Here is a 26,441-nt window from a genome sequence, read left to right as displayed (position 1 = left end):
TCAGTGAAGATGTTTTCCCTAACATCCAATCTGCACCTCCCTTGGTGCGAGTTGAGGCCATTTCCTTCATTCTATCGCTTGTTGCTAGGTAGAACAGACCAACCCCCACCTCATTCCAACTTCCTTTCAGGAAGTTGTAGAAAGCAAAAGAGCTTCCCTTCAGCCTCCTCTTCTCCAGACTAAACAACCCCAGTTCCCTCAGCCACTCCTGTTCTCCAGACCCTTCACCAGCTTCTTTGCCCCTCTGAGGACACACATTGGCATCTCAAGGTCTTTCTTGTAGTGAGGGCCCTAAAACTCATACTAATACTCAAGGTATGGCCTCACCAAAGCCCAGTACAGGGCTTCCTTGGTCCTGCTGATCACACTATTGCTGATCCAGTATTGGTTTCTGACATGCACAGATGGAGTGTTCAGTAGCAACTAAGTGATGATCTGAGAGTGCAAGGACCACTGAGTTGCATTTCCATGCCAATAAAGCTACATTTGCAAATTCCTCTTCCAATTTCCTCACCTTCTTATGGTGTAAATGAGGATTAGATGCCAAAACAACCCAGCTCTGCCACTAGATCTGGCAGAGCTACCCTCCTGGTAGTGAAGGCACACACGAAAAAGAGGTCACTGTTTAAACAGCATGCAAGCACACAAAGTGGAAGGGATGACAACAGTTTTGAGGAGACATTATCTTTGTGCTGGTGCATGATAAGGTTTTAATTGCTTAAGGAAGTGACACTAATTATAAATACTGATCTGTGTTATCATAGCTCCACATGAATTCTTTGAGACTTGAGAAATGGAAATAGTTTGGGGATAAAAACATCATCCAAGAAAAATGGAGGGGGGGGTGGGGGGGAAAGCTCAGTTTACAATACAAGCTCAGCTGGTCAAATACCCAATACTCACAATCAAAAAAGTAAGTTGGAATATTTTAATGTAAAAAAGATTTTGCCCTTAGGTTGTCATGGTAATTTTACTGTAATGTGGTAATGAATCAAATCTAGAAGGACTCATCTTCTTGCTACATTATTTCAGCCTGCTGAGAGTCTCCCAGACTCTGCTGTGGTTGTATTAATGGATTTTTAACAAGTTATTATGCCAGCGATGAGCAGGACAATATTTGGAAATAGTCTTGCATGAAGTTAATTTATTATGCACCACGGACTTTGTGTCATGAGGAATTGCATTCTGGTTAGGCAGGCAACTGTAGCAGCAATCCAACCATCTTTACCTTTAAAAGATACTTTTTAGAGTCCTCCCAGCTGTATGAAATCCTTCCACTTTGCAGCAGCCCTTTACATAGTGTTCTTATCTTAGAGAGGCTGCCTGTGAGAAATAGAATGAAAAAGATGATTTGTTTTTCTGAGGCACCTCAGGGTATTTGGCCACATATAGATCATGTCACGTGGATATGGCTTAGATATTGGACATTGAATGTAGTGAAGTTTGTTAATGATTTCTAGGGGATTCTTAAATCTACAATACATGAGAATCTTTGCTTGAAGTCTGTTAACAATTGAGTTCTGGTGGATTCTTAAATCTACAATACTTGGGCATCTTTCCATGCTGTAAAGTTCTCCATAACCACAATATTTAACAAGCATCTCTGAATTTTTAGAAGCACTGAAAAAAACTAATTGAATGGAATGAAGCTGGAGGTGGGGAGATTCAGGCTGGATGTGAGGAGGAAGTTCTTCACCATGAGAGTGGTGAAGCCCTGGAATGGGTTGTCCAGGGAGGTGGTTGAGGCCCCGTCCCTGGAGGTGTTTAAGCCCAGACTGGATGAGGCTCTGGGCAGACTGATCTAGTGTGGGGTGTCCCTGCCCATGGCAGGGGGGTTGGAACTAGATGATCCTTGTGGTCCCTTCCAACCCTGACTGATACTATGATACTATGAATTTTCAAAGTATAACCAGCAGTGGTAACATCTGAGCATTGGCCAAAACCCAGAAGTCTAACAAAAGTAGTAGCTAACATCCTGTAACATTCTGAAACCAACTACCTGTTCCATGATGTGCTTTAATATTCCAGTTCAGCATCTACATTCCAGCCTGTCCAAAGTGGTAATTTCAGCTCCTTTTGCTACCATGGTCCATATGATTTCTAACCTGTTTATTTAAGCTCTGAATGTGGGAACTGCAGCAACATTACAAACAAGGGGCTTGTTCTCTGACCACACAGGCAGTGTCCTGGGTAATCAAAGAACAAAACAGGAAGGCAATCAGTTGTGAAATATCAACATTTATACATTGCTTTGACCTTATCAGTGCTGGCCTGGCCACTAAAATGAGTGACAGATGCTCTCTATGAAGCCCACTGCCTTCCCAAAAGGAAGAGAAAGGGAATAGGGGAGAGGGACTTATGGATTGGAAAAGAATGCTAAACCAGATTTAATGAAAATAATAGCAATAAAAGGAAATAGATACAAATCAATATCAAACCCCCAATGGCAATTGATTGCTGTCACCACTGATAGTGTATCAGAAGTCCCAGACTGGATTTGTCAGCAAGCAGGGACTGGGTTCAGGAGCTGGATTCTGGAACTGGGTTCAGAAACTCATGGATCAGGACCAAAGGCAGAATGAGCAGAGTCCTCCTTGGACACCAGCCACTAAAAAAAGAGGTTTGAGGTGAGCTCTCAACTTTATACCTAATATGAGGTCCATGGGATGAAATCTCTTGTTGGCCAGCTTAGGGCTACCTGTCCTATCCTCCTCACAGCTGCATCCTTTTACTCTGCACCCCAAGATGGCATACAAGATATAGCAGTGGCCTTGGTCTGCAGCCCAACCTTTGGTGCTAACTCTCCCCATCATGTTCTCACTACTAGCAGCAGCCACTGTGTGTGCAAAGCTGCCCTGAGCTGCACAAAGTGCTGGCACTGAGCAGAGGCTGAGCTGGGAAAATATACAGTTAATGTAAAAAAACCCCAATTTAATTTGGTTTAGGGCTAAATTATTTGCTTGTCAGTTGCAGCTTAGCTACTGCTGAGGGCAAGTGAATGGTTAGCTAAGCGATAAAGACATCAGCCACATCTTCAGATCATTCTCTCTCTCCAGCTGGAAGGTTGCCTTGAGATGACCGTCCTGTAGCACCCTCTGCAATCTGGTGTTGCCTTATGCCACAATAAAAGCTGCAGGAAATCAGCTGCATTTCAAGAAAACGTTGGAGCTACACACAAAAAAAAGGGAGCTGAAAAGGAATAGCAAAGCTTAATGTTTGAAGACACAGACAGATTGATTGTCCTGAAGTTGCAATTTCAGCAGGAGGAAATGAATCCACTTGCTAAACACAATAAACAGACGGAAACATGTCTGCCCCTAAGCCTTTTTGTTTAACAGACAAAGTAAAACTCAAGACATGACCAAAAACCTCCACCAGGAACGTTGTCATCTTGCTTTTGTGATGTTATCTGGGCATTTCAGAGAATTTCAGAAGCTTTTGCTGTTTGCTGACACGTCTGTGGGTCATCAGAAGCAGGTTAAGAATATAGCTGATTAAATTAAGTCTTCTGCCCAAATAAATCATGGAGGCCTGCAGGCTTTTTAGTGGTGTAGTGCTGGCACCATTATGAAGAAATACAGCTTACTACTGAGCTACAGGAGGAATGACACTTTCTCCTAGAACTGATTTCTTAGCGCTATTTATGTTACTGATAAGAGCAGTCTCATTAGGTAGGAAAGAAATTGTTTGGTCCTTGGCTAGGAACACTATAAATTGCCACATGACTGCCACTGCAAAGGCTTGCTTGAGTGTTTGTGAAGTTGACTACAAAAAGGGAGATAAAGAACATCTAGTCCCAACCCCACTGCTGTGGGCAGGGACACCTTGCCTTGGGCCAGGTTGTTCAAGAGCCTGTTCAGCCTGGCCTTCAACACCTCCAGGGAGGGAGCATCCACAACTTCCCTGGGCAACCTGCTTCAGTGTCTCGCCATCCTCACTGTAAAGAGATTCTTCCTAATATCCAGGATAAACCTACCCTCTTTCAGGGACTTGATCAGGAGGATAACCCAGCATGACATGTGACACATTGGGTTTTCCTCCCAGATTTGTACAGTAAGGTGGAAAATGTGGTGAACTGCAGCATTCACTGACTTGAACAGCCTTCAAGATTAAACACCGTGCAGTCAACATGGTGGTGAGCAGAGCTGCAGAAAGAACATCAAGGGCTGGTTCTCCAGGAGGGATTCAATGCTTGGGTCTTCTTCTTATTTGTAATAACAGTAAAGCTAACTTGTAAGGTCATAGGACCCATAACTGAGGAGTTTAAACACAACAACAAGTGTAATGAAAGAAGAGCTCTCTGAGTCATGTAAACTGTCAGCTGCTGTCTTCAAAGGCTAACCATAGCTGCCTTTGAAGGGTGCTGCCTGAAATGCCACTTACTAAATGCCTCCTTCCCTCAAGGTGTACTGAGACAGAACAAATCCTCCTCATACAGTAAAATGTGACTTACTGTCAAACCAAGACTGCAATGCTCAGAAAGCCCCAAATTCCTGAAATGCTCACTGAATCTGGATATAGTTGTCTGTACTGCTGAAAAATGCTGCTTGTGCAAAATGGCTCAGCTTCCTTCACTGTGAGACTGCCAAGCACAAGCCCTATGAGGAGGGCGCTGGGATTGTTTAGCCTGGAGAAGAGGAGGCTCAGGGGAGACCTTATCACTGTCTACAACTACCTGAAGGGTGGTTGTAGCCAGGTGGGGGTTGGTCTCTTCTCCAAGGCAATCAGCACCAGAAGAAGAGGACACAGTCTCAGGCTGCACCAGGGGAAGTTTAGGCTGGAGGTGAGGAGAAAGTTCTTCACTGAGGGAGTGGTTGGCCATTGGAATGTGCTGCCCAGGGAGGTGGTGGAGTCACCATCCCTGGAGGTGTTCAAGAGGGGATTGGATGTGATGCTTGGTGCCATGGTTTAGTTAGTTATGAGGTGTTGGGTGAGAGCTTGGACTTGATGATCTTTGAAGTCTTTTCCAACCTTGTTGTTTCTATGATTCTATGATAACAGCAGGAAAGCTGAAGCACATGGCAGTTTGTAAGAAGGTAAACCAAAAAGGGAAGTCTGGGGATAGCTGCTAAACAAATGTATCTCAACATGAGCACAAATAAACTATTATGGAGAACAGCACTGCCTAGGGACAGAACTTTCCAGCTGTAGAGCAGATTAGGGATGACTAAAATCCCTAATCCATCTCAAATAAATGTTATAAACCAAATGATTTAAGGTGTTTTTTTTGTGAGGTTTCCTTTTATTGGGGGTGGGGGTGCTGGTTTTGTGTTGTTTTTTGCTTTATATATATATACATTTTAAATGCAGTTCTAGTGATGGGAAGCTTTGTGAAATAAAAGAAACCAAATTATGTAGGGGTTTCTGTTTGTTGGTTTTGTGGGGGTTTTGTTGTTTGAATAAACCTTTATTTAGAATAAACTAAACCAGGTTGGAAGAGACCTTCAAGATCATCGTGTCCAACCCATCAACCAATCCAACCCACCCAAACAGCTAACCCATGGCACCAAGCACCCCATCAAGTCTCCTCCTGAACACCTCCAATGATGGTGACTCCACCACCTCCCCAGGCAGCCCATTCCAATGGGCAATCACTCTCTCTGTATAGAACTTCTTCCTCACATCCAACCTGAACCTCCCCTGGCGCAGCCTGAGACTGTGTCCTCTTGTTCTGGTACTGGCTGCCTGGGAGAAGAGACCATCATCTGCCTGTCTACGACCTCCCTTCAGGTAGTTGTAGAGAGCAATAAGGTCACCCCTGAGTCTCCTCTTCTCCAGGCTGAGCAACCCCAGCTCCCTCAGCCTCTCCTCATAGGGCTTGTGTTCCAAAACCGTCACCAACTTCATTGCCCTTCTCTGGACTCGTTCCAGTAAGTCAACCTCCTTCCTAAACTGAGGGGCCCAGAACTGGACACAGTACTCGAGGTGTGGCCTAACCAGTGCAGTGTACAGGGGCAGAATGACCTCCCTGCTCCTGCTGGCCACACTGTTCCTGATGCAGGCCAGGATGCCATTGGCCCTCTTGGCTGCCTGGGCACACTGCAGGCTCATGTTCAGCCTACCATCGACCAGTACCCCCAGGTCCCTCTCTGCCTGGCTGCTCTCCAGCCACTCTGACCCCAGCCTGTAGCTCTGCCTGGGGTTGTTGTGGCCAATGTGCAGAACCCGGCAGCAACCCGGTTGTTGCTGTTTGGTTTGGTTTGTTTTTTAAATGCAGTTCTAGTGATGGGAAGCTTTGTGAAATAAAAGAAACCAAATTATTTAGGGGTTTTGTTTGCTGTTTTTTGGGGGTCCTTTGCTTTTTAAATGCAGTGATAGTGAGGGGAAGCTTTCTGGAATGAAATAAAAAATGTCTGTCAAGAGGAATCAACATTAAATTAAACAATGGCAAATGAAATTAAAGCTTTAGACAAACAAATGTAAAGAATCCAAGAAAACAGTACCTTGGGCACACCACTGGGATTTGGAAGGCTGAGGAATGTTTTGCCTTGCTTTGCCAGGAATTGGGATTAAGCAGCAGATAAGGAAAACCAATTACTTGTTGTCCAGGGAGGTGGTTGGGGTGCCGTCCCTGGAGGTGTTTAAGAGCAGGCTGGACGAGGCTCTGGGCAGCCTGCTCCAGTGTGGGCTGTCCCTGCCCATGGCAGGGGGGTTGGAACTAGATGATCCTTGTGGTCCCTTCCAACCCTGACTGATACTATGATACTTCATTTTAAAAAAGGGGAAAAAAAGGATGGCAGAGAGTTTTGTTGTTCTCAGGGCTTGTTGGCATAGACATGCCAGGTGAAGTCACATATCCCACTGCATGGCTGAAGAACAGCTTGGAGGAAATAAGCCTTGGGAAAAACAGAGTATGTAGCTTCTGCTGCTTTAATCCCCTTCTTAGGCTACCAGCTAGAGATGCCAAAAAAGACTTAGTAGCAGGGCATCAAGTGAAGACTTGCTACTGATGGTGCTGTGGATGCCTTTGATTTCAAAAGCTTGTGATATTCCTTCTTACTCATTTATTTTTAAGATGCCAGTTACTATCCCCCCCCATAAGGAAATAAAGATACCATTTGAAAGTGTATTTCATTCCATCCTGTGGCCCTGTAACAATGACAACCAGGTTTTCTTATGTCCCTGTGAATCTGAAGGCTTTATATATCCTGGGGATTCATTGTCAGACTGCGGCAGCAGGAAAACAGGAAAAAGAAAAGGTTAAAACAGACTTTCTCTTCCCTTCTCTCACCAACCCACTCAATCAGCTTAGAGATGCTAGAAAGAGTTCATTTCAGCTTGATTTCACCATGCACATTTCACGAAAGCCTAGGACCAGAGACTATTATGGAAGTGCTATTTTTAACATCACACCTCCAGATCCTTTCCTGCCCTCTGAAGTGACAACTCCACTGGCACAATGCAATGGAGGTGATTAAAATTTGGCCCCGAGTTTTCAACTGAAAATACTTTGCAAGCTTTATTCTGACAGGTAAATAGCTCTCGAGTAGAGCTTCATCGCCTCGGCAGTGGTGGGAAGCTGAGAGCACAGATGTGAAAGTTTGGCTTCTTAGGGCTGGAAAGTATTTTCCCAGTTATAAATTTTATCACCTGTTACAACTTTTAGGCAACATGTTGAGTTGCTGGAACGTGTCCAGAGAAGGGCAACAAAGCTGGGGAGGGGTTTGGAGCACAAGCCCTATGAGGAGAGGCTGAGGGAGCTGGGGTTGCTTAGCCTGGAGTAGAAGAGGCTCAGAGGAGACCTCATTGCTGTCTACAACTACCTGAAGGGAGGTTGTAGCCCGGTGGGGGTTGGTCTCTTCTCCCAGGCAGCCAGCACCAGACCAAGAGGACACAATCTCAAGCTGCACCAGGGGAGGTTTAGGCTGGATGTTAGGAAGAAGTTCGTCATAGAAAGAGAGATTGGCCATTGGAATGTGCTACCCAGAGAGGTAGTGGAGTCACCATCATTGGAGGTGTTTAGGAAGAGACTGGATGGGGTGCTTAGTGCCATGGTTTAGTTGATTAGATAGTGTTGGATGATAGGTTGGACTTGATGATCTCAAAGGCCTTTTTCAACCTGGTTAACTCTCCCCTCCCCTCCCCTCCCCTCCCCTCCCCTCCCCTCCCCTCCCCTCCCCTCCCCTCCCCCCCCTCCCCTCCCCTCCCCTCCCCTCCCCTCCCCTCCCCTCCCCTCCCCTCCCCTCCCCTCCCCTCCCCTCCCCTCCCCTCCCCTTCCCTTCCCTTCCCTTCCCTTCCCTTCCCTTCCCTTCCCTTCCCTTCCCTTCCCTTCCCTTCCCTTCCCTTCCCTTCCCTTCCCTTCCCTTCCCTTCCCTTCCCTTCCCTTCCCTTCCCTTCCCTTCCCTTCCCTTCCCTTCCCTTCCCTTCCCTCTAATGTGGAAGCCAAGATTCATATTCATTAGGTTCCATTAATTTTATCTGTTCAGTTTGGAGAAGTGTGCAATTTTATCTTTAAAACACAAAGTAATGCTAAATCAGGTTTTCTTCATGTTTGTCTTGAAAGAACTAAGTAGCAATCTACAGCTGAGCCAAAGTTCTCAGATGAACAACACACGGCCAGGGAAGCTGTGGCTGCCCCCTCCCTCGATGTGTTCATGGCCAAGTTGGACAGGGCCTTGAGCAACGCAGTCTAGTGGAAGGTGTCTCTGCACATGGCAGGGAGGGTTGAAACTAGATGATCTTTAAGGTCTCTTCCAACTCAAACCATTCCATGATTCTATGATCCAAGTGAGGGGGGAATAAAGCAAAGGTAAATATTTTGGTACTTAATTGTTCTTAAATAACTGCTTGGCCTATCAATTTTCCTGTTAAATAAACAGGAAGCATTTAATATCTCATCAATGAGAACAAGCTAAAATACTGCACCCAGTACCAATATTTCATTAGCATCTTGTTAGCACTTGTTAAAAAAAAACCCAAACATTCAGCTTTGGTTTAAGGAAAATGTCTTTCCTAGTGACAGGAGACAAACACATAAATAGTGACTACATTCTATTTCCTGATAACATGCTTGCATTTAAGAATAGCATTGAAATATGCAGTTTCTTGGCTTATATTTTAAATTGTTGGGCTGCTTTTTTTTTCTGCCATTCTGCATGAAAAGAGGTTTGAGGTTCAGTTGCTTGCACTAGATTTTGAACCACCATACTGGGACATACCTGGGAGCACAATCTCTGCTACTTGAATGTGTCTCTGAATGTGACCTTGTGTGTCTCTGACTAGCAGCAGAGGTTGGAGGAGCACTTTCTATTTGTGTGTAAACAGTTAATAAAATGCCAGCAGATGGCACTCAAGAATGCCTAGCATCGATCCTGCCTAGGAGGTAGCAAACCTTGTCGTGCTCTGCAAATGGCTTCCTCTCCCTTCTCTGCACAAGACCTTAACACCAGAGGCTTGAAAGGAAACAGAAAGAAAGATCACACTTTGGATTTCAGTTTTTTTCCCTGTTCTTCTCCATTAATATAAAGGTCTGGATTCTCTGTGATGTCCAATAAAATAGACTTAACCTGCTGAGTGCAGAATTGCTTTGGTTGCAAAAGACCTTCAGGTATATTAAGGCCAACCATTCTCTAACTCTACCAAGGCTGGTGCTCAACCATGGCATAGTATCATAGTATCAATCAGGGTTGGAAGGGACCACAAGGATCATCTAGTTCCAACCCCCCTGCCATAGGCAGGGACACCCCACACCAGATCAGGCTGGCCAGAGCCTCATCCAGCCTGGTCTTAAACACCTCCAGGGACGGTGCCCCAACCACCTCCCTGGACAGCCCATTCCAGGGCTCCACCACTCTCATGGTGAAGAACTTCCTCCTCACATCTAGCCTGAATGTCCCTCAGCACCACATCTCTGTGACTTTAAAACACCTCCAGGGATGAGAATTCAACCACCTCCCTGGGGTGCCTATTCCAGTGGTTGAGAAGCCTTTCAGTCAAGACATTTCTTCTAATATTCAATATAAAGATGCAGATGACAACAAAGAGTCCATGGATCTTACTGCTTTAGGCCTACTTAATGCCCAGCACTCAGCACCATAATGGAACAAACACTATGCATAACATTTGCAAAAGTGCCTAAACCACTTGGAAACTCAAATGCAATTAGAAACCAAATATTTTCTCCCAAATGTATGGATTTCCTAAACATAGAATCATAAAATAGAATCAATAAGGTTGGAAGAGACCTCAGAGATCATCAAGTCCAACCTGTCACCCAACACCTCATGACTACTAAAACATGGCACCAAGTGCCACGTCCAGTCCTCTCTTGAACACCTCCTGGGATGGTGACTCCAATACCTCCCTCAGCAGCACATCCCAACAGCTAACAACTCTCTCAGTGAAGAACTTTCTCCTCACCTCCAGCCTAAACTTCCCCTGGTGCAGCTTGAGACTGTGTCCTCTTCTTCTGGTGCTGATTGCCTGGGAGAAGACACCAACACCTTCCTGGCTACAACCACCCTTCAGGTAGTTGTAGACAGCAATAAGGTCTCCCCTGAGCCTCCTCTTCTCCAGGCTAAACAATCCCAGCTCCCTCAGCCTCTCCTCACAGGGCTGTGCTCAAGGCCTCTCCCCAACCTCGTTGCCCTTCTCTGGACATGCTCAAGAGTCTCAATGTCCTTCTTAAATATCCAGCCTAAACCTCCCCTGGAGCAACCTGAGGCCATTTCCTCTTGTTCTATCACTAGTTACATGGGAGGAGAGGCGAACACCCACCTCATTAAAGCCTCCTTTCACAGGATCACAGGATGTTAGGGATTGGAAGGGACCTCCAAAGATCATCAAGTCCAACCCCCCTGCCAGAGCAGGACCATAGAATCTAGCACTTGTCACATAAGAACACCTCCAGATGGGTCTTGAAAGCCTCCAGAGAAGGAGACTCCACAACCTCTTTGGGGCAGCCTGTTCCAGTGCTCTGTGACCCTCACAGTGAAGAAGCTCCTCCTCATGTTGAGGTGGAACCTCCTGTGCTGTAGTTTATATCCATTACCCCTTGTCCTATCACAGGGTGCAACTGAGCAGAGAGCCTGTACCCTCCCTCTTGATACCCAGCCCTCAGATAGTTATAGACATTTATTAAATGCCCTCAGGTAGTTGTAGAGAGTAACATGGTCTGCCCTGGTCTCCTTTTATCCAGACTAAACACCCCCTGTTCCTTCAGCCACTCCTCAGAAGACTTGTTCTCCAGACCATTCAGTGGACATGCTCCAGCACTTCAATGCCCTTCTTGTAGCGAGGGGCCAAGAACCAAACACAGGACTCAAGCTGCTGCTCACCATTGCCAAGCACAGGGATAAAGAATTAACTTACAGCGGTTCTGCCGCCTCCTAGCTCCTTTCACTTGAAGATCCATCCTCGTCGTGCTGTGGCATGTGTGCGCTCTCACCAAGGTTCAACTGGGTGAACTTTTCTCTTCAGCAGAGAGGCAGTGATTCCAGCTGTCTGTCCAAGTTTTCTCTATTTTACAAGCCTTTCATAACAAAATGAAACTAAAATTGGAGAGAGTAAAGAGACCAAACAATTTAAACTGCTTGATATTGAGGTCAAATCCAGTTCCATCTCAAGATTCCCCAAGGAACAGAACACGAAGCTGCTATATACATCAACCTCCCCAAAGAGCAAGAACTACATATTAAAGATTTTTATTAGATGATGTTTTAAAATGTCCCTAGGCATAAGACAAGCTTTTATATATATATATATTTTTTTTTTTTCATGTGTTCAAACAGCACAACTGCAAGAGAAAGCAGCTGTAATATGCCACATGCCAGTAATTCACCAAAAGAAAGCTCGTAAAAATTAACAATCAGGAAATAATAAGTAGCTGTATGTCAAGGGAGGCATTATTAAAACAAGAAGGAGCTCTACTGTCTGCATATGGAGAATGTCACAAAATAACAAGGCAAGAGTCATTGTGCCCTTTGAGGAGCGGACACTTTAGCCTCCAAGCTTCAGTGGAGGCAATGATTAGCCTCTGAGTGTTGATGGAGGTTTACAGTGTTAGCCTCACAAGCTCTCGGTCGTCGGTATTTGTTTTTAGCATATCTCACAGTGTCATTCTTAACTGTTGCAAGCTAGGACTGGAACAGTTGACACCAGCTCGGCTTCTTGCCAACACAAGATATCATATACCCATGATGCAGGTCATTTGCAATTGTATCACCCAATATAACTAAGGTTGGAAGAGACATCAAGGATCATCGAGTCCAACCTGTCACCACAGACCTCATGACTAGACCATGGCACCAAGTGCCATGCCCAATCCCCTCTTGAACACCTCCAGGGACGGTGACTCCACCACCTCCCTGGGCAGCACATTCCAGTGACGAACAACTCGCTCGGTGAAGAACTTTCTCCTCACCTCGAGTCTAAACCTCCCCTGGTGCAGCTTGAGACTGTGTCCTCTTGTTGTGGTGCTGGTTGCCTGGGAGAAGAGACCAACCCCTTCCTGGCTACAACCACCTTTCAGGTAGTTGTAGAGGGCAATGAGGTCACCCCTGAGCCTCCTCTTTTCCAGGCTAAACAATCCCAGCTCCCTCAGCCTCAGCCTCTCCTCATAGGGTTTGTGTTCAAGGCCTCTCCCCAGCCTTGTTGCCCTTCTCTGGACACGTTAACCCCTCCTCCAAAAGCCATGATTTAAGGTATTACACAAAACCACAGCAGACTCACAGCGAGACTGTTTCGGTGGAAGTTTTCCTGCAGCTCACTCTCTACAAGCAGAATGTGATTCCAAGGTGCTTAAAAGTCCAATCTGCCTCCATACTAATGACCTCAAAGAAATACTCCAAACATGGAACTGCAGTTTATATTCAGTATCACTAAGGTTGGAAGAGACCTCAGAGATCATGCATTAGTTTTTGTTTTGCTTTGGTTTTAGTTTTATACTGGTAGGTTGTTCAGGACTTTGTGTTCAGGGTTGTGCTCAGGTTTTGATCAGGGATATGAAGGTTCATGCAGCAAATGTAGCCTGTTTCTTAGAGGAGGTATTCCAAGGTCAAATGTGATCAGTGAAAGCTGCTGTGAAAGCTATACATTGGTTCATTATATATCAGTTTGTTCTGCAGCCTGTCCAAAGTAGGACATTGTCCTACCACTGTCATGTTCTCCACTCCTGGTTGTTAGTGCTTTATGCCATGGCTATCTGATTCTGAATGCAAAGAGAACTAAAGTACAGTGATATCTCAGTTACCCAAGGATAAAAAGAAGAAAGGGAAGGAAACCCATAAAAAAGAACAAAAATACCTTACTGTGGCTGAAGGTACACAATGCACACATCACAGGGAAGAAATGAAAGAAAAGGGGATTGAAAAAAGAAAGGGGGATTGAAAAAAAAAGCTGTTCTGATGTTGGCTGTGGTGCACTGAGTCAAAGAATTCACTTCAAAATGGCTTGAGCATAAATGTGCTCCTTCCTGATCTGGGTTGAAACTAATGCTGTTATGACACGGTGAATCTATAATCCCAATAGCTGCCTATGGAAAACATGAGACAAAGCTACATTCTTTCAAGTTGCTGACAGCAGCAATGCTTTTGTAGAAAACTACAGCCTAGAGGGATAAGTCTGTAGAGTCCATGAACAAAATGTAGTACCATCATTCCCAGCTCTCTGTTTGTGCTGCATTTGTAGAACTGTAAGCAGGCATCATAGAACCATAAAGGCTGGAAAAGACCATTAAGATCATCAAGTCATCACTGAAGCAGCCTGTTAGCATGCACACATCCACAGGCATTTCCAAATCTGTTCACCTTGGCTAAATATGTGGGGAGGGAAAAGTCAACATGGGGTAAGATTCTACACCATAAAAGCAGATTCTGGGTTCTGACTTCATGTGGCTGAGACACATAGGCTCCAGTATCAAAGATACACATTTAGGTTGTGTACACCTTTGACTGCAACCAAATCTACATCCACCCATGTTATAACAATGTCTATCAGTTTTCTTCATAGAACCTTAGTATTGTTTCGTTTAGAAAAAACCTTTAAGGTCAAGTCCAACCATTATCTAACTCTGCCAACTGTGGTACTAAACCATGTCCCTTAGCACCACAAAGTGCTTCAGCTATAAGATTGTTTCTCTGGTACGTGGTAACAGCAAGGTAATTGGAAGAAGGAAAATAAGATAGAGAATAAAATATAGCACTGAGGCTATGATCTCTGCAATCTTTTTCTATTTCTTTAAGCGGGGGGGGGGTTCCTTTTCCTTTGCCCTGATCAGCAGCCATATTTCCATTTCAAGTTCACATTCAGCTTGCCAGTGAAAAGAATTCTTTCCATGAGTTCTTGTGGCATTCAACCAAAATAAACCAGTGTCACAGAATTGTCAGGGCTGGACACCTCACACATGGATGTCACAGGCTTTTGATTTTATAGACATCAGGCTTTTGATGTTATAGACATCAAAAGCTTGTGAGATATATAAAAGGAGGAGCACTATGTGGTTTTGGTGTGGGAGGTTGGGGGTTGTTGTTGGTTGGTTGGCTGTTTTTTTCCCCTGCTTATTTTCTACTAAGGTCTGAATTCTGCCTTTCATTCTGGAAGTTACTAAATGTCCATTTCGGAGCAGATAACCAAGCAAAGCCTGAAAGCCTGACATCACCTCTGAACTTTGGTGAACTGCAAAAGCATCATCTTTTTGCATGGCATAAGCAAACGACCTTCAGGAGGCTGCACTCAAACCTCCACATTCTCCCTCCGGCAGATACATCACTGAAATAAAACCTGATCCTTCAATCAGTCAGGAAAATCAGTCTGCAGATTCTGCCTGTCAGCCAGGCAGGAGAATTCAATCTTAACAAACATTATGACAAATTTACCCTTGCAATGGCAGGAACAGATATATAGATATAGCTGATAGATAGATAGATAGATATTATATTTATGATGTTGATTATATAGATGATACAGATGTAGATATAGATATAAATATAGATAGATGCAGCTAGATATAGATATAGAGAGAGAGATAGGGAGAGATGGAGAGAGAGGGAGAGAGGGAGAGAGAGAGAGAGAGAGATGATAGAGACAGAGACAGAGATAGAGACAGACAGAGATAGAGACAGAGACAGAGATAGAGAAATAGAGATAGAGAGAGAGAGAGAAATAGAGATAGAGACAGAGACAGAGATAGAGATAGAGAAATAGAGACAGAGACAGAGGTAGAGATAGAGACAGAGACATATAATCTCCCCATTCTTACATCAGTGCAGAGCTTATAAAATTAACATTAAAAATGAGCATTGCAAGTAGCTGACAAACACTGAGCACTGTAATTTTCTGAACCTCACATAAAAATCAATAGGTTGCAAAAAACCCAAAGCCCAGTTAAAATATTAAATATTAAAGTTCTGTTATTTAATCATCATTGCTTCAAAGATGATCCTGGTTTTCTGCTAGTCACAGTCAACACCTGAGTGGTTTCTCTCTGGTCCATGCCAGACTGGCTAAGGGAGGTCTGTGCCTGGCTTCTGTATAACTCCTGCTTATCTGAGCTGGTGAAGGATGGGTCAATATGAACATTACTTGACAGAAGGAGAGAGAGAACCATGAGGACTTGTGTTTGCTTTACTTGCCCTCTGTCCTCTTCACATCAGAGTGACTTGACCTTTTCAAGCACAAAGAGGAACGTGAATCAGAGCTTCCCTGATTTATCGATGTTGCCACTCAGATGCTTTCCTTTTGGATTTCCTGCCATTGCAGATCTTCACAGCTGAAAATCTCTCAGGGGCTGGGCAGAGTACCCATGGTGGACCTTGCCCAAAAGCCATCCACTGAAGTCCTTTGGTTAAGGTATATATGACTGAGGGTCCAAGAGGCACTGGATATGATGATAGTTTGTGAATGGTATCCGGTTGGCAAAGCTCAGATCATGTCTCTTACATTCCTCCCCCAGCCACCAGGAAAACCAGAACATATCTTCCTACCACAAAAGTGTTCTGCCTGATGGCTCTTGTAGGGGTTATGGTGCTCCAGGGGTGTCTGTGGAGCAATAGTGATTGACATAACCATCAACAATGCCATACTGATAGAGCACAAGCACTTCTCCACAGCACTCAGTGAGACTGGTCCTATGGGACCAGATAGCAAGGGAGGGAGTGATTTTAGGATCACAGCCTGATCTGTGTCCCTCTCTCAGGCAGCTAATCACCATGACAATAGTCCTTTGTAAACTAAGCTGTTGACTTTACTTGGATGGCTTAGCTTTTGGAGTAAATTTCCTTTCCATTTGAAGTAAGACCTTCAAAATTTCTGTGGTTAATCTTACAAGAAATAGCAGAGAACTGCAGAACTGGAAGTGATGGGAACTCCACCACCTCCCTGGGCAGTTCATTCCAGTGCCTAATCACCTTTCTGTGAGGCAGTGCTTCCTAATATCTAACCTGAACCTCCCTTGGCACAGCTTCATACCATGCCCTCTTGTTCTGTCACAAGTTGCCTGGGAGAAGAGACTGACTCCCACCTTCCCCTAAGTCTCCTCTTTTCCAGGCTGAACACCCCCAGGTTCCTCAGCCTTTCCTCACACAACTTTCCCTCCAGCACCCTCACCAGTCTTGTTGCTCTCCTCAGGACCTGTTCCAGCACCTCAATATCCTTCCTGAAGTGAGGGGCCCAGAGCTGCACACAGTACTCGAGGTGAAGCCTCACCAATGCCAAGTACAGGACAGAATTACATCTCTAGTGCTGCTGGTCACACTGTTCCTGATACAGGCCAAGACGCCATTGATCTGTACGGTTCAGCACAACCACTGCTATGGTCAAGAGCTGGAACTTGGTGATCCATTTATGCAGGAGATGGGTGGCATGGCAAGAAATGGAAGGTATCACTCCTTCTTCTCAAAAACATCCTCTAAAACATCAGAATAGAATACACAATTAGCCAGGGTGGAAAAGAATAAACCAGGTTGGAAGAGACCTTCAAGATCATCATGTCCAAAAGACCTTCAGGATCATCAAGTCCAACCTGTCACCCAACACCACCATCTAATCAACTAAACCATGGCACCAAGTGCCTCATCCAGTCTCTTTTTAAACACTTCCAGTGATGGTGACTCCACCACCACCTCCCTGGGCAGCCCATTCCAATGGCAAATATCACTCTTTCTGTGAAGAATTTCTTCCTAACATCCAGCTTGAGACTGTGTCCTCTTGTTCTGTTGGTGCTTTCCTGGGAGAAGAGACCAGGGGAAGAAACAGAACTACAGACCAGGGAAGAAACAGAACTACAAGTAAGTCTTGCTGAACAAGTTGTAATTCTCACACATGTGTATTTGTTTTACCAATCGGATGTGGAGTATTGATCACAGCTGAATTTAGGTCAGCTCTCCCGACAGTCATTCATCACTCTTGTCTTGTCCCTTAAATATGCTGGGATACAAACCAGCCTGTAATGTTATTGCTACTCACAAACTCTGTCACTGAAAGGATCAAACATCATGTACCTGTGAGTGGTGTGGAAATGAGACTTGGAGGGTTACTGAGCTCTGAGTGGCAGCATTCAGGGTTATGAATGAGAACCACTTCAGTATCATTTTAAATGTGGGCTTGATTTTTGTTTTCAACTCCAGACTACTGACCCAGCAATTGGCATAGATTAGGAAGGGGTCAAAGGACCTTCAGAGAACCTTTTCTCTCAATAGCCCTAATTCCAGGATGCAACACTAACAACCCCTGTTCCATTCCGGGGGCTAATACAGCTGCACAGTGGTTGGGAACAATAGATCACAAGTGATGAATGATGGCTGCAAGTATCAAGAGGTCATTTTAATCACTCTATTTCCTCATATGGTTTTTTTTTTGGTAAAATATATATCTGGACTTATCTTCAAAGGAATGATGAAAAAGCAGACCAGGAATCAATGTAAGCAGCAAACAAAATGTAAGGCTGTCCCCATAAGATCTGAAAATAGACCTTTCTGCTTTGGGTGCCAGATGCCTTCCTCAGTGCTGCAATTCCCCTTTATTACCTCATAATGAACCAGCACCACTCCATTCAAACAAAACATTTCAAACATAAAGATGCTATTTCTATACTGATACAGCAGCCTCAGAAAGAAGTGTGTTCCACTGTGATCATTTTGACAGCAGCAGGATGAAATGATGAGGGAGAATCTGTCTCTGCTACTGACCGTTTGAACAAAAAAGAGAGACCATAAATTCACTCTTGCAGGATCAAAGAGCTGTGCCTGCTTAAACTATCTGCCACCACCACCAGGAATAATATGTGCTTTGGAAATACTCTTGTCACATCACAGCAGTTTTATAAGCATAAAATATATTTACAAATGAAGTTAGTTATGAGATTTCATGAAAAGAAAACAAACAAACAAACAAACAAACAAACACCCTCCTATCCTACTGCAAAACAATAAATAATCCAGGCTTAAGAAATGAAACCAACCCAACCCAACCAACCAAAAATCACCCCTCAAAACCCCAAAACACCCAAACAATTTCCACAGTAACCTTTTCCAACACAATGTTCTGGACTTTTACTGAATCATGAACATACATAGAGCCTCACAAACTATTTCTTGAGAGAGAGGAACAGAGAAAATGACTTAGGGCTGCTCCTGTGTTTAATGCAATTTGCTGCCATTTTAACCTGTAAGCTGATAAAGCCTAGCCAGCAAGAGCCAGAAATGTTTTGATCCTTCAAATGTGAAGGGTCAGAAAGATAATTAAGCTTTTTAGTTAGCTCCTACTTCGAATAAAAAGGTTGCTCCTGGTGTATATGATAGGCACAGGGTGCATAAGACTCAGCAAAAATACTGTTTTCTAATTGCAACTTTGAGATGCAAACAGCAAGTGAGGTAATGCAAAGAGCAGAACAAAGAGGGCTGAGAAGACACCATATTAAATTAAATAAGGGGTCACTGAAGGGAAGAGAGAAGGAAAGGATCTTCAGTCTGAAGCTTTACACTTGATTAATTAAACTTCATCCTAAATTTGCTAATTGGATGCTTTCATGATATGTCGTTGCGGGACACTGACAGATGGCATTGCACTCATGGCAATTAATCCTAGTTGCACTTTAAAACAAGGCATGGAAGTATCTGGTGATCCCTAATTCTGCAGCCAGTTCCCTGAAAAACTGGGATGCAAACAGCCATGAGCTTCAGGATGAGGAAGACAAAAACGATGAGTATTCAGCCAGTTCTAAATAACATTTAATTGCTTTTCCCTGGGTAATAGCTTTTGAATACAGCCGCTTTGGAGCATTTGCTGATAGTGTCTACCTTCTAGCTAACACCTTTAGTAAGGATAAACACTTGACTTTACATCTTTTTATTGTATTCTGTACAAGGGAAAGATGTAAAATTTAAATAATTCCACATCCAAGTGCCAGGTTCTACACACTGGCCACAGCAGCCCCATGCAGTGCTACAGGCTGGGGTCAGAGTGGCTGGAGAGCGGCCAGGCAGAAAGGGACCTGGGGGTGCTGGTTGATAGTAGGCTAAACATGAGCCTGCAGTGTGCCCAGGTGGCCAAGAAGGCCAATGGCATCCTGGCCTGTATCAGGAGCAGTGTGGCCAGCAGGAGCAGGGAGGTCATTCTCCCCCTGTACTCAGCACTGGTTAGACCACACCTCGAGTCCTGTGTCCAGTTCTGGGGCCCTCAGCTTAGCAAAGATGTTGACTTGCTGGAATGTGTCCAGAGAAAAGCAACAAAGCTGGGGAGGGGTTTGGAGCACAAGCCCTATGAGGAGAGGCTGAGGGAGTTGGGGTTGCTTAGCCTGGAGAGGAGGAGACTCAGGGCTGACCTTATTGCTGTCTACAACTACCTGAAGGGAGGTTGTAGGCAGGTGGGGGTTGGTCTCTTCTCCCAGGCAACCTGTGACAGAACAAGAGGACACAGTCTCAAGCTGCACCAGGGGAGGTTTAGGCTGGATGTTAGGAAGAAGTTCTTCATAGAAGAGAGATTGGCCATTGGAATGGGCTGCTCAGGGAGGTGGTGGAGTCACCATCACTGGAGGTGTTTAGGAAGAGACTGGATGAGGCACTTGGTGCCATGGTTTAGTTGATTAGATGGTGTTGGGTGATAGGCTTGACTCAATGATCTCAAAGGGCTTTTCCAACCTGGTCTGGTCTGGTCTGGTCTGGTCTATTCTATTCTATTCTATTCTATTCTATTCTATTCTATTCTATTCTATTCTATTCCATTCTATTCCATTCCATTCCATTCCATTCCATTCCATTCCATTCCATTCCATTCCATTCCATTCCAATTAGTGCAAACTCACCAAAGAAGAAACAAGAAAAAGCTTCCATAACAGGAGAACTGCATTTCTATTGGCTCTTATTGGTATTTTCCTTTCCCATTTTAATACCACCAGAGTGCATGTACAGGAGCTGGTGTCATTTTGGCCTGCCAGTGGTGTAAATGATAATCCACGACTGCTACTGTGAGTTTGCAGGGAATTTGCATTCTGTGATACACCAAAGCGTGAAATGTGTGTCGATCCAGCTTGCTGAAAGAATCTAGGTGGCAACTTTGCTAAAACCTTGCTGAACTATTGCAAGTGAAAGAATTTGCTACTCACTGTGATTTAGGTCACTTAAACACACGGAAAGTCAAGGTTCGGCGTTGTGCATGCTGACTTGCCTTTTTCGTCTCACTCGAAAGCTTCCACTTGGTGGAACAGGCTGGGTGGTTGGCTTCCATCATGTGTAAGTCACATGTAGCATGAAATTCACACATTGTCACAGTCAGGGGAAAAAAATAAATTGCTAAGTCTGCTTTTCACATTTGTCCCACTTTCTATCTTCTTCTTTATTTTTTTGCTTTTGCTTTTTTTGTTTTCACAGGCAATCAGTGGTTAGTTCAGTCAAAAGCCCTAAAGAATGTTATGGAAATTACTCTGCTTGATCAAAATGCTTAGTTCTGACACAGGTTTCCTCAAGGATTAGGCAAACCTAGCAAGTGCTCTGCAAAACAGAGACAACAATATTGAAAATAATAACCATTTCTTTTGTTGTGTTTTTTCTTAGCCTGTGGGCAGCAGGAGCAGGGAAGTCATTGTGCCCCTGTACTCAGTACTGGTTAGGCCACACCTTGAGTACTGTGTCCAAATCTGAGCTCCTCAATTTAAGGAGGACATCGAGACATTTGAACGTGTCCAGAGAAGGGCAACAAGGCTGGGGAGAGGCAAATCATTCATCCTCTATCTAAACACCTTCCAGCTCAAAGTCACACATGAACATATCATGGGGTTGTGCTGCTTAACAAACAAACAAACCCAAATACTATCTGAATCACAGCAAGCACTTTAGATTTCCATTACTCCAACCATCATTGATAGAATCAATGAGTTAAAGCAATGCACTAAGCAATGAGCTAAGATTTCCAGGAGCATGGATTTTTATTAAAAGCAATACAGTTACCTAAACCATTTAGACTGTTAATATAATTCCTATTGATATTACTAATCACTTGCCAATGGGAAGAATCAGCTGTATTTCTCTCACCCAGCCACCAAGGGAACAAAAGAAAAAGTCAGCAAAGCAGAAGGCTATCCAGTTAAAGACTAAGCAAGCTGATCTAATATTTCATGGATAATCAAATCTGCAGAAGAGGGAAAGCAGCTCTTTACATGGAGACTCTCAAGGAAAGCAGTAAATATTTGGGACATTATACAATGTCAGTGAAAGATCATTAGAAGAACTAAAAAGAGTTTGATATCACTGCAATAAACATCAAATCAAATCAAGCATGACTAGTTTGGAGATACAAGTTTACCTGTGGTCACACTGCATTGAAAACTTCTTATGGGTTCCTTGCCCAGGCTGTTAGAGAGGAGTGGTGAGGTGTCACATGAGATGAGGAATGATGATGCATTCCTTCCAGGAGGCCTCTGAACACCAAAAAACTTTGTTCACACTGTATAAAGGGGAGAAACATTTCAGCTGAAGTAACTCTGGGGAAGAGATTCATTGCACAATGCTAGGACAACTGATGTGGTGCACTAAATCTTCTTGCCACAGCTCTATCAAAGAAAATAGGGACAGCTATTTTGGACAGAGAAATAAATTATGAAGACTATAAGATATTAGCATTACTTTAATGTTACTATAAGGAATGTTTATGTTAAGAGTAGTATTTGGAAATTACATTGTTTGATGTAACATTTAATATTCATATTATATTTTACAGTATTACAGTTATCTGTCAGTATCATAGAATCACAGAATGGTTTGGGTTGGAAGGGAACTTAAAGATCATTTAGTTCCAACCCTCCTGCCATGGGCAGGGACACCTTCCACTAGCTCAGGTTGCTCAAGGCCTCATTCAAACTGGCCTAGGACACCTCCAGGGAGGGGAACATTCAAAGCCTCCCTGGGCAACCTGTTCCAGTGTCTCACCACCCTCACTGTAAGGAACCTCATCACTACAGTATCACGGTATAACTTAGGTTGGAAAGGACCTTGAGGATCATCGAGTCCAACCTATCAACACAGACCCTCTTCCCAATATCCAGTCTAAATCTTCCCCCCTCAAGTTTCAATCCATTTCCTCTCTTCCTATCACTACCATCCCTAGTAAAAAGTTCTTCCCCACCTTTCTTGCAGGACCCCTTCAGGTACTGGAAGGCTGCTCTAAGGTCTCCTTGAAACATTCTCTTCCCCACGCTGAAGAGCCCCAACTCTCACAGCCTGTCCCCACAGATCTGTGAGCAACGGTATTAAACATTTCTACATTAAAATTGAATATATTCAATACAAAATATTACAAAATGTGTCATAGAAGAAGACTTAGGATTGCATCGATGTGATGTTCTATGGGGTTTCTCTCATTAAGGATGGTCTTAGAATACATGAGACTCTGAAATACCTGAGAACACAGGAGCTGTCACCAGACAACATGAAGGAAGCCCTGCTTTGGTTACTTACTATTCAGCAAGCTAGGAAGGTCTGTGCAATAAAAAATTCCATAAATGGAGCATACTGAATAGCTATGTGCAAAACTAAGGCAAAATACTTTGCCCTCAAGATAATCAAGATAATCTTGACAGAACTTTCCTACAATTTTAAATCTTTTTTTTTTTTCCCTGTACATTCCCTGAAAATTTTCCTAAGTGCACCTATTATCACCTGCACTCCTCCAGTAGTTCTTTGTCATTGTACATTAATTTGCACTAGTACCATCTTATCCTATAATGACAGATCTTTATGGAGGTGAAAAGCAGCAGACATCTGACATATGACTCTCGGTCCCCATGGAGTTCACTGAAGCTGCACAAATCCAAACTTCTTAATGGACTGGAAAAGACATTGTGCTTCCCAAGAATCCTAACCTGAGGCAAGCAAGGCCTTCAAATCAGGGAACTTACTTTTCATTTTCCAGTCAAAGGAAGAAGCAGAAATGTGAGAGGAGACTTTTGTCATGGAAATTGAGTGGGAAAATGAAGGTTCTGTTGAGACAACAGCAGACTGCAGAAAAGGTGAATCTAACAGACCTTGCTCACTACTCATTGCTGATAATTGGTGTTAGTTCTGTATCGACTATAGGATGTTTACATTTTTAACCCAAGGGATCATGAGAATTCATTAATATTTAATAAAATAAAAAAGAGAGGTTATTCAAGGCTCATTTCAGTGGTGCCCAGGAATAGAATAGAATAGAATAGAATAGAATAGAATAGAATAGAATAGAATAGAATAGAATAGAATAGAATAGAATAGACCAGGTTGGAAGAGACCTTCAAGATCATCACGTCCAACCTATCATCCAGCACCACCCAACCAACTAACCCATGCAACCAAGCACCCTGTCAAGTCTCCTCCTGAACACCTTCAGTGATGGCAACTCCACCACCTCCCTGGGCAGCCCATTCCAGTGGGCAATCACTCTCTCTGTGTAAAACTTCCTCCTGACCTCCAGCCTGAACCTCCCCTTGTGCAGCCTGAGACTGTGTCCTCTTGTTCTGGTGCTGGCTGCCTGGGAGAGGAGACCAACCTCTGTCTGCCTACAACCCCCCTTCAGGTAGTTGTAGACAGCAATAAGGTCACCCCTGAGCCTCCTCTTCTCCAGGCTTAGCAACCCCAGCTCCCTCAGCCTCTCCTCATAGGGCTTGTGTTCCAAGCCCCTCACCAACTCATGAGGAACAATGGGTACAAACCAGAATACAGGAGGTTTCACATGAACTTAAGGAAAATCTTCTTTACTTTGAGGGCGATGAAGCCCTGGACCAGGCTGCCCAGAGAGGTTGTGGAATCTCCTTGTCTAGAGACTTTCCAAACCTGTCTGGACATTGCAATTCTGGGCAACCTGATCCAGGCACACCTGCATTAGCAGGAGGGTCAGAGTAGATGATCTGCAGATTTCTCTTCCAATCCCCACCACTGTAAAAATCTGTGATTTATAAATGTGCCTCAACTTTGTACAGATCCAGCATTATTTCAGAAGCAGTACAATATAGGCCTTCAGTGAAAAATGCTTGTCACAAAGGGTAGTGATTTGCTGGCACAAAAGTTTGTCATGCTGACACCTCAAAATAATAGCGGTGCTTAATTTTTGAGACAGGACTCCAGGATTTTCAGTATAATCAAGCTATATCTCTCATTACATTTCATTTCCTAAGCACATAAATTGTTGACAGGAAAACATACATGATAGCTTGATCAGCTAATCCAGATTTATGGTGCCTAGCGATCACGCAGACGGAGCTGCTGTCTCTACTCTTGGATATGTCCAAGGCTTTGGAAGCACTTGTTTTACTGTTGCATGACAGCCCACTGCATAAAGATGCCCCCCCTGAGGGTTTGGAGGATTTGTACCTTCAGGAAGAACTGCTTATGCATGCTGTATGAGAAGTCATTGAAGAAAATACAACCACCACAGGGACTGCCATCAGTGAGTTACTGAGGCCTGCTCCCTTTTTTCTCCTCCCCCCACCCCCCTTTTTTTTTCCCCCTCCAAATAGTCTCATAAATCTTCTGTTCTTTCCAGTGGAGTAGCCTAAAGAAGAGTAAAGAGGATGGACAGTTCTGGGCCTTGCCTGCTCCATTAATGGAGGGAGCTGGGTCTGCTCCGGGGACACAGGTCTGAGGCTACCCACTCCAGGGGGATACCCAGAAGATGAGTTTGACAGAGGACCCTACTGCTCAGTTGCAATCAGCAGCCATGGGATGCTGATGGGCTGTAAGCATCTCAAACTGAGCTTGAGAGGGCACTGAGCTGCTTTGGGAAGGTGCCTCATCTCCCTCTTCCCGTGGACTCTTTGGAACTGAATTGCTTTTATAGGCCATCTTTTAGATATCATTTTGTCTATATAGGCAGTCCATAATGTTTTATTGGCTATTCACTGTTCACAGTCCTAAACCACATGCTTAGTTCAACTGCATATAGCACCCAGGAAGTCCCTCACACCCCATAAAACACAATCCAGTGCCAGAGGGTGGCCTGGTATGTGCACTGGGGTTGCATTTTGCAAGTGTCTAGTTTTCTACTGGAAGGAAAAAAAAAACATTGATTAAGTTCCTGGGGCTGTCTCACATGTTGCAGAGAATCATGATTAATAAGCAGCTTACTAAAAAATAGACTCTTCCTGAGGAGCTGTCAAGCCCTGAAGAATTGTGCCAACACTCCCCAGCTCTGCCCTCCACACCTCAGTGAGCCCAAATTGCTCAATTACTCTTGTAGCTTTTTGGAGGCATGGGAGGCTTTTTCATCTTTCACAGTGGACCTGTCAGGATGTTTGGGCTGTCAAAAGGAAAAAAAAAAGCCATCAAGAAGAAGATGGCTTTCCCTATCCCAGAGTATTTACTTTTTTTCAGATAGTTATATAAGAAATGGCCTTCTTATGACCCTGGCTTGGGTCATAGCTGCTGGCTGTGTGTGTTGGGCATGGACTTTGATAAGAGGCCCACATTCAGAGTCTGGTACAGGTGTCCAGCTAAGCCTGACTGCAACAAGACTGCAAGGGAAGAAAAAGTAACTTCTTTTTCTTGTTGTTTCTCCAGTCTGGTAGAAGGTGGAGTTACAGCCATTTCCCCCTCAATGGGGGTTATAACAATGCCAAGCCTGCTTCCATCCATAGTAACAGGAAGAGTATCTTTAGGATGGTTGTACTGGGGAGGAATAGGTGAGCTCTAATAAAATCCATCGCTTCAAGCATGTCATTTTGCTAAGTCACAGAGTTTTCCTAAGGCCAAAGAAAATCCTAGTGTCCCTGAGGATATTTTTAGAACTCATTGTTGAAACATTGCACAGGCTAGAGGCAAGACAGCTTTATGTGTCTTCTTTATATCAGCCTTTAGGACCATGCAAGTCCTGTGTCAAAAATCTCCCCACAGCCAAGATATAAAAAGTGAAAAAGAGGAACTGCCAGTAGGATAAAGCTTCTCCAGGGATTTACAGTAAGGCTACATTGCCCTGTCCTGCAGTGCAGCATGGAAAGAGGAAAGTTAAGGAGAGATACTGCTTTGGCCTCCATCTCTCTCAGGATT

General features: G+C 44.1%; 1 protein-coding gene and 1 long non-coding RNA gene across 2 annotated transcripts in view; one reads left to right on the top strand and one right to left on the bottom strand.

Annotated features, from left to right (window-relative positions):
* IL7 (interleukin 7) overlaps positions 1–22,631 on the bottom strand; it is a 121,807-nt gene extending 99,176 nt beyond the window's left edge. Inside the window, exons 1-3 of the mRNA XM_068158601.1 lie at positions 22,552–22,631; positions 21,733–21,873; positions 11,311–11,489 (exon numbers count right to left, since the gene is read on the bottom strand). Of these exons, the coding sequence (XP_068014702.1) occupies positions 11,311–11,353 (43 nt within the window). The 5' untranslated portion in view covers positions 11,354–11,489; positions 21,733–21,873; positions 22,552–22,631. The remainder of the gene's footprint in view (positions 1–11,310; positions 11,490–21,732; positions 21,874–22,551) is intronic.
* The window catches only part of LOC137451243 (uncharacterized), a 102,003-nt gene extending 79,360 nt beyond the window's left edge, over positions 1–22,643 (top strand). The window contains exon 3 of the long non-coding RNA XR_010989748.1: positions 22,563–22,643. This is a non-coding gene — a long non-coding RNA (uncharacterized lncRNA). The remainder of the gene's footprint in view (positions 1–22,562) is intronic.
* The last annotated feature ends 3,798 nt before the right edge of the window (positions 22,644–26,441 follow it).

This window comes from Melanerpes formicivorus, unplaced genomic scaffold (assembly GCF_026170545.1).
Source record: "Melanerpes formicivorus ecotype bairdi unplaced genomic scaffold, bMelFor1.0.p_v2 SCAF_40, whole genome shotgun sequence".
NCBI classification, from domain to species: domain Eukaryota; kingdom Metazoa; phylum Chordata; class Aves; order Piciformes; family Picidae; genus Melanerpes; species Melanerpes formicivorus.
This window is presented reverse-complemented; position numbering and strand designations above follow the sequence as displayed.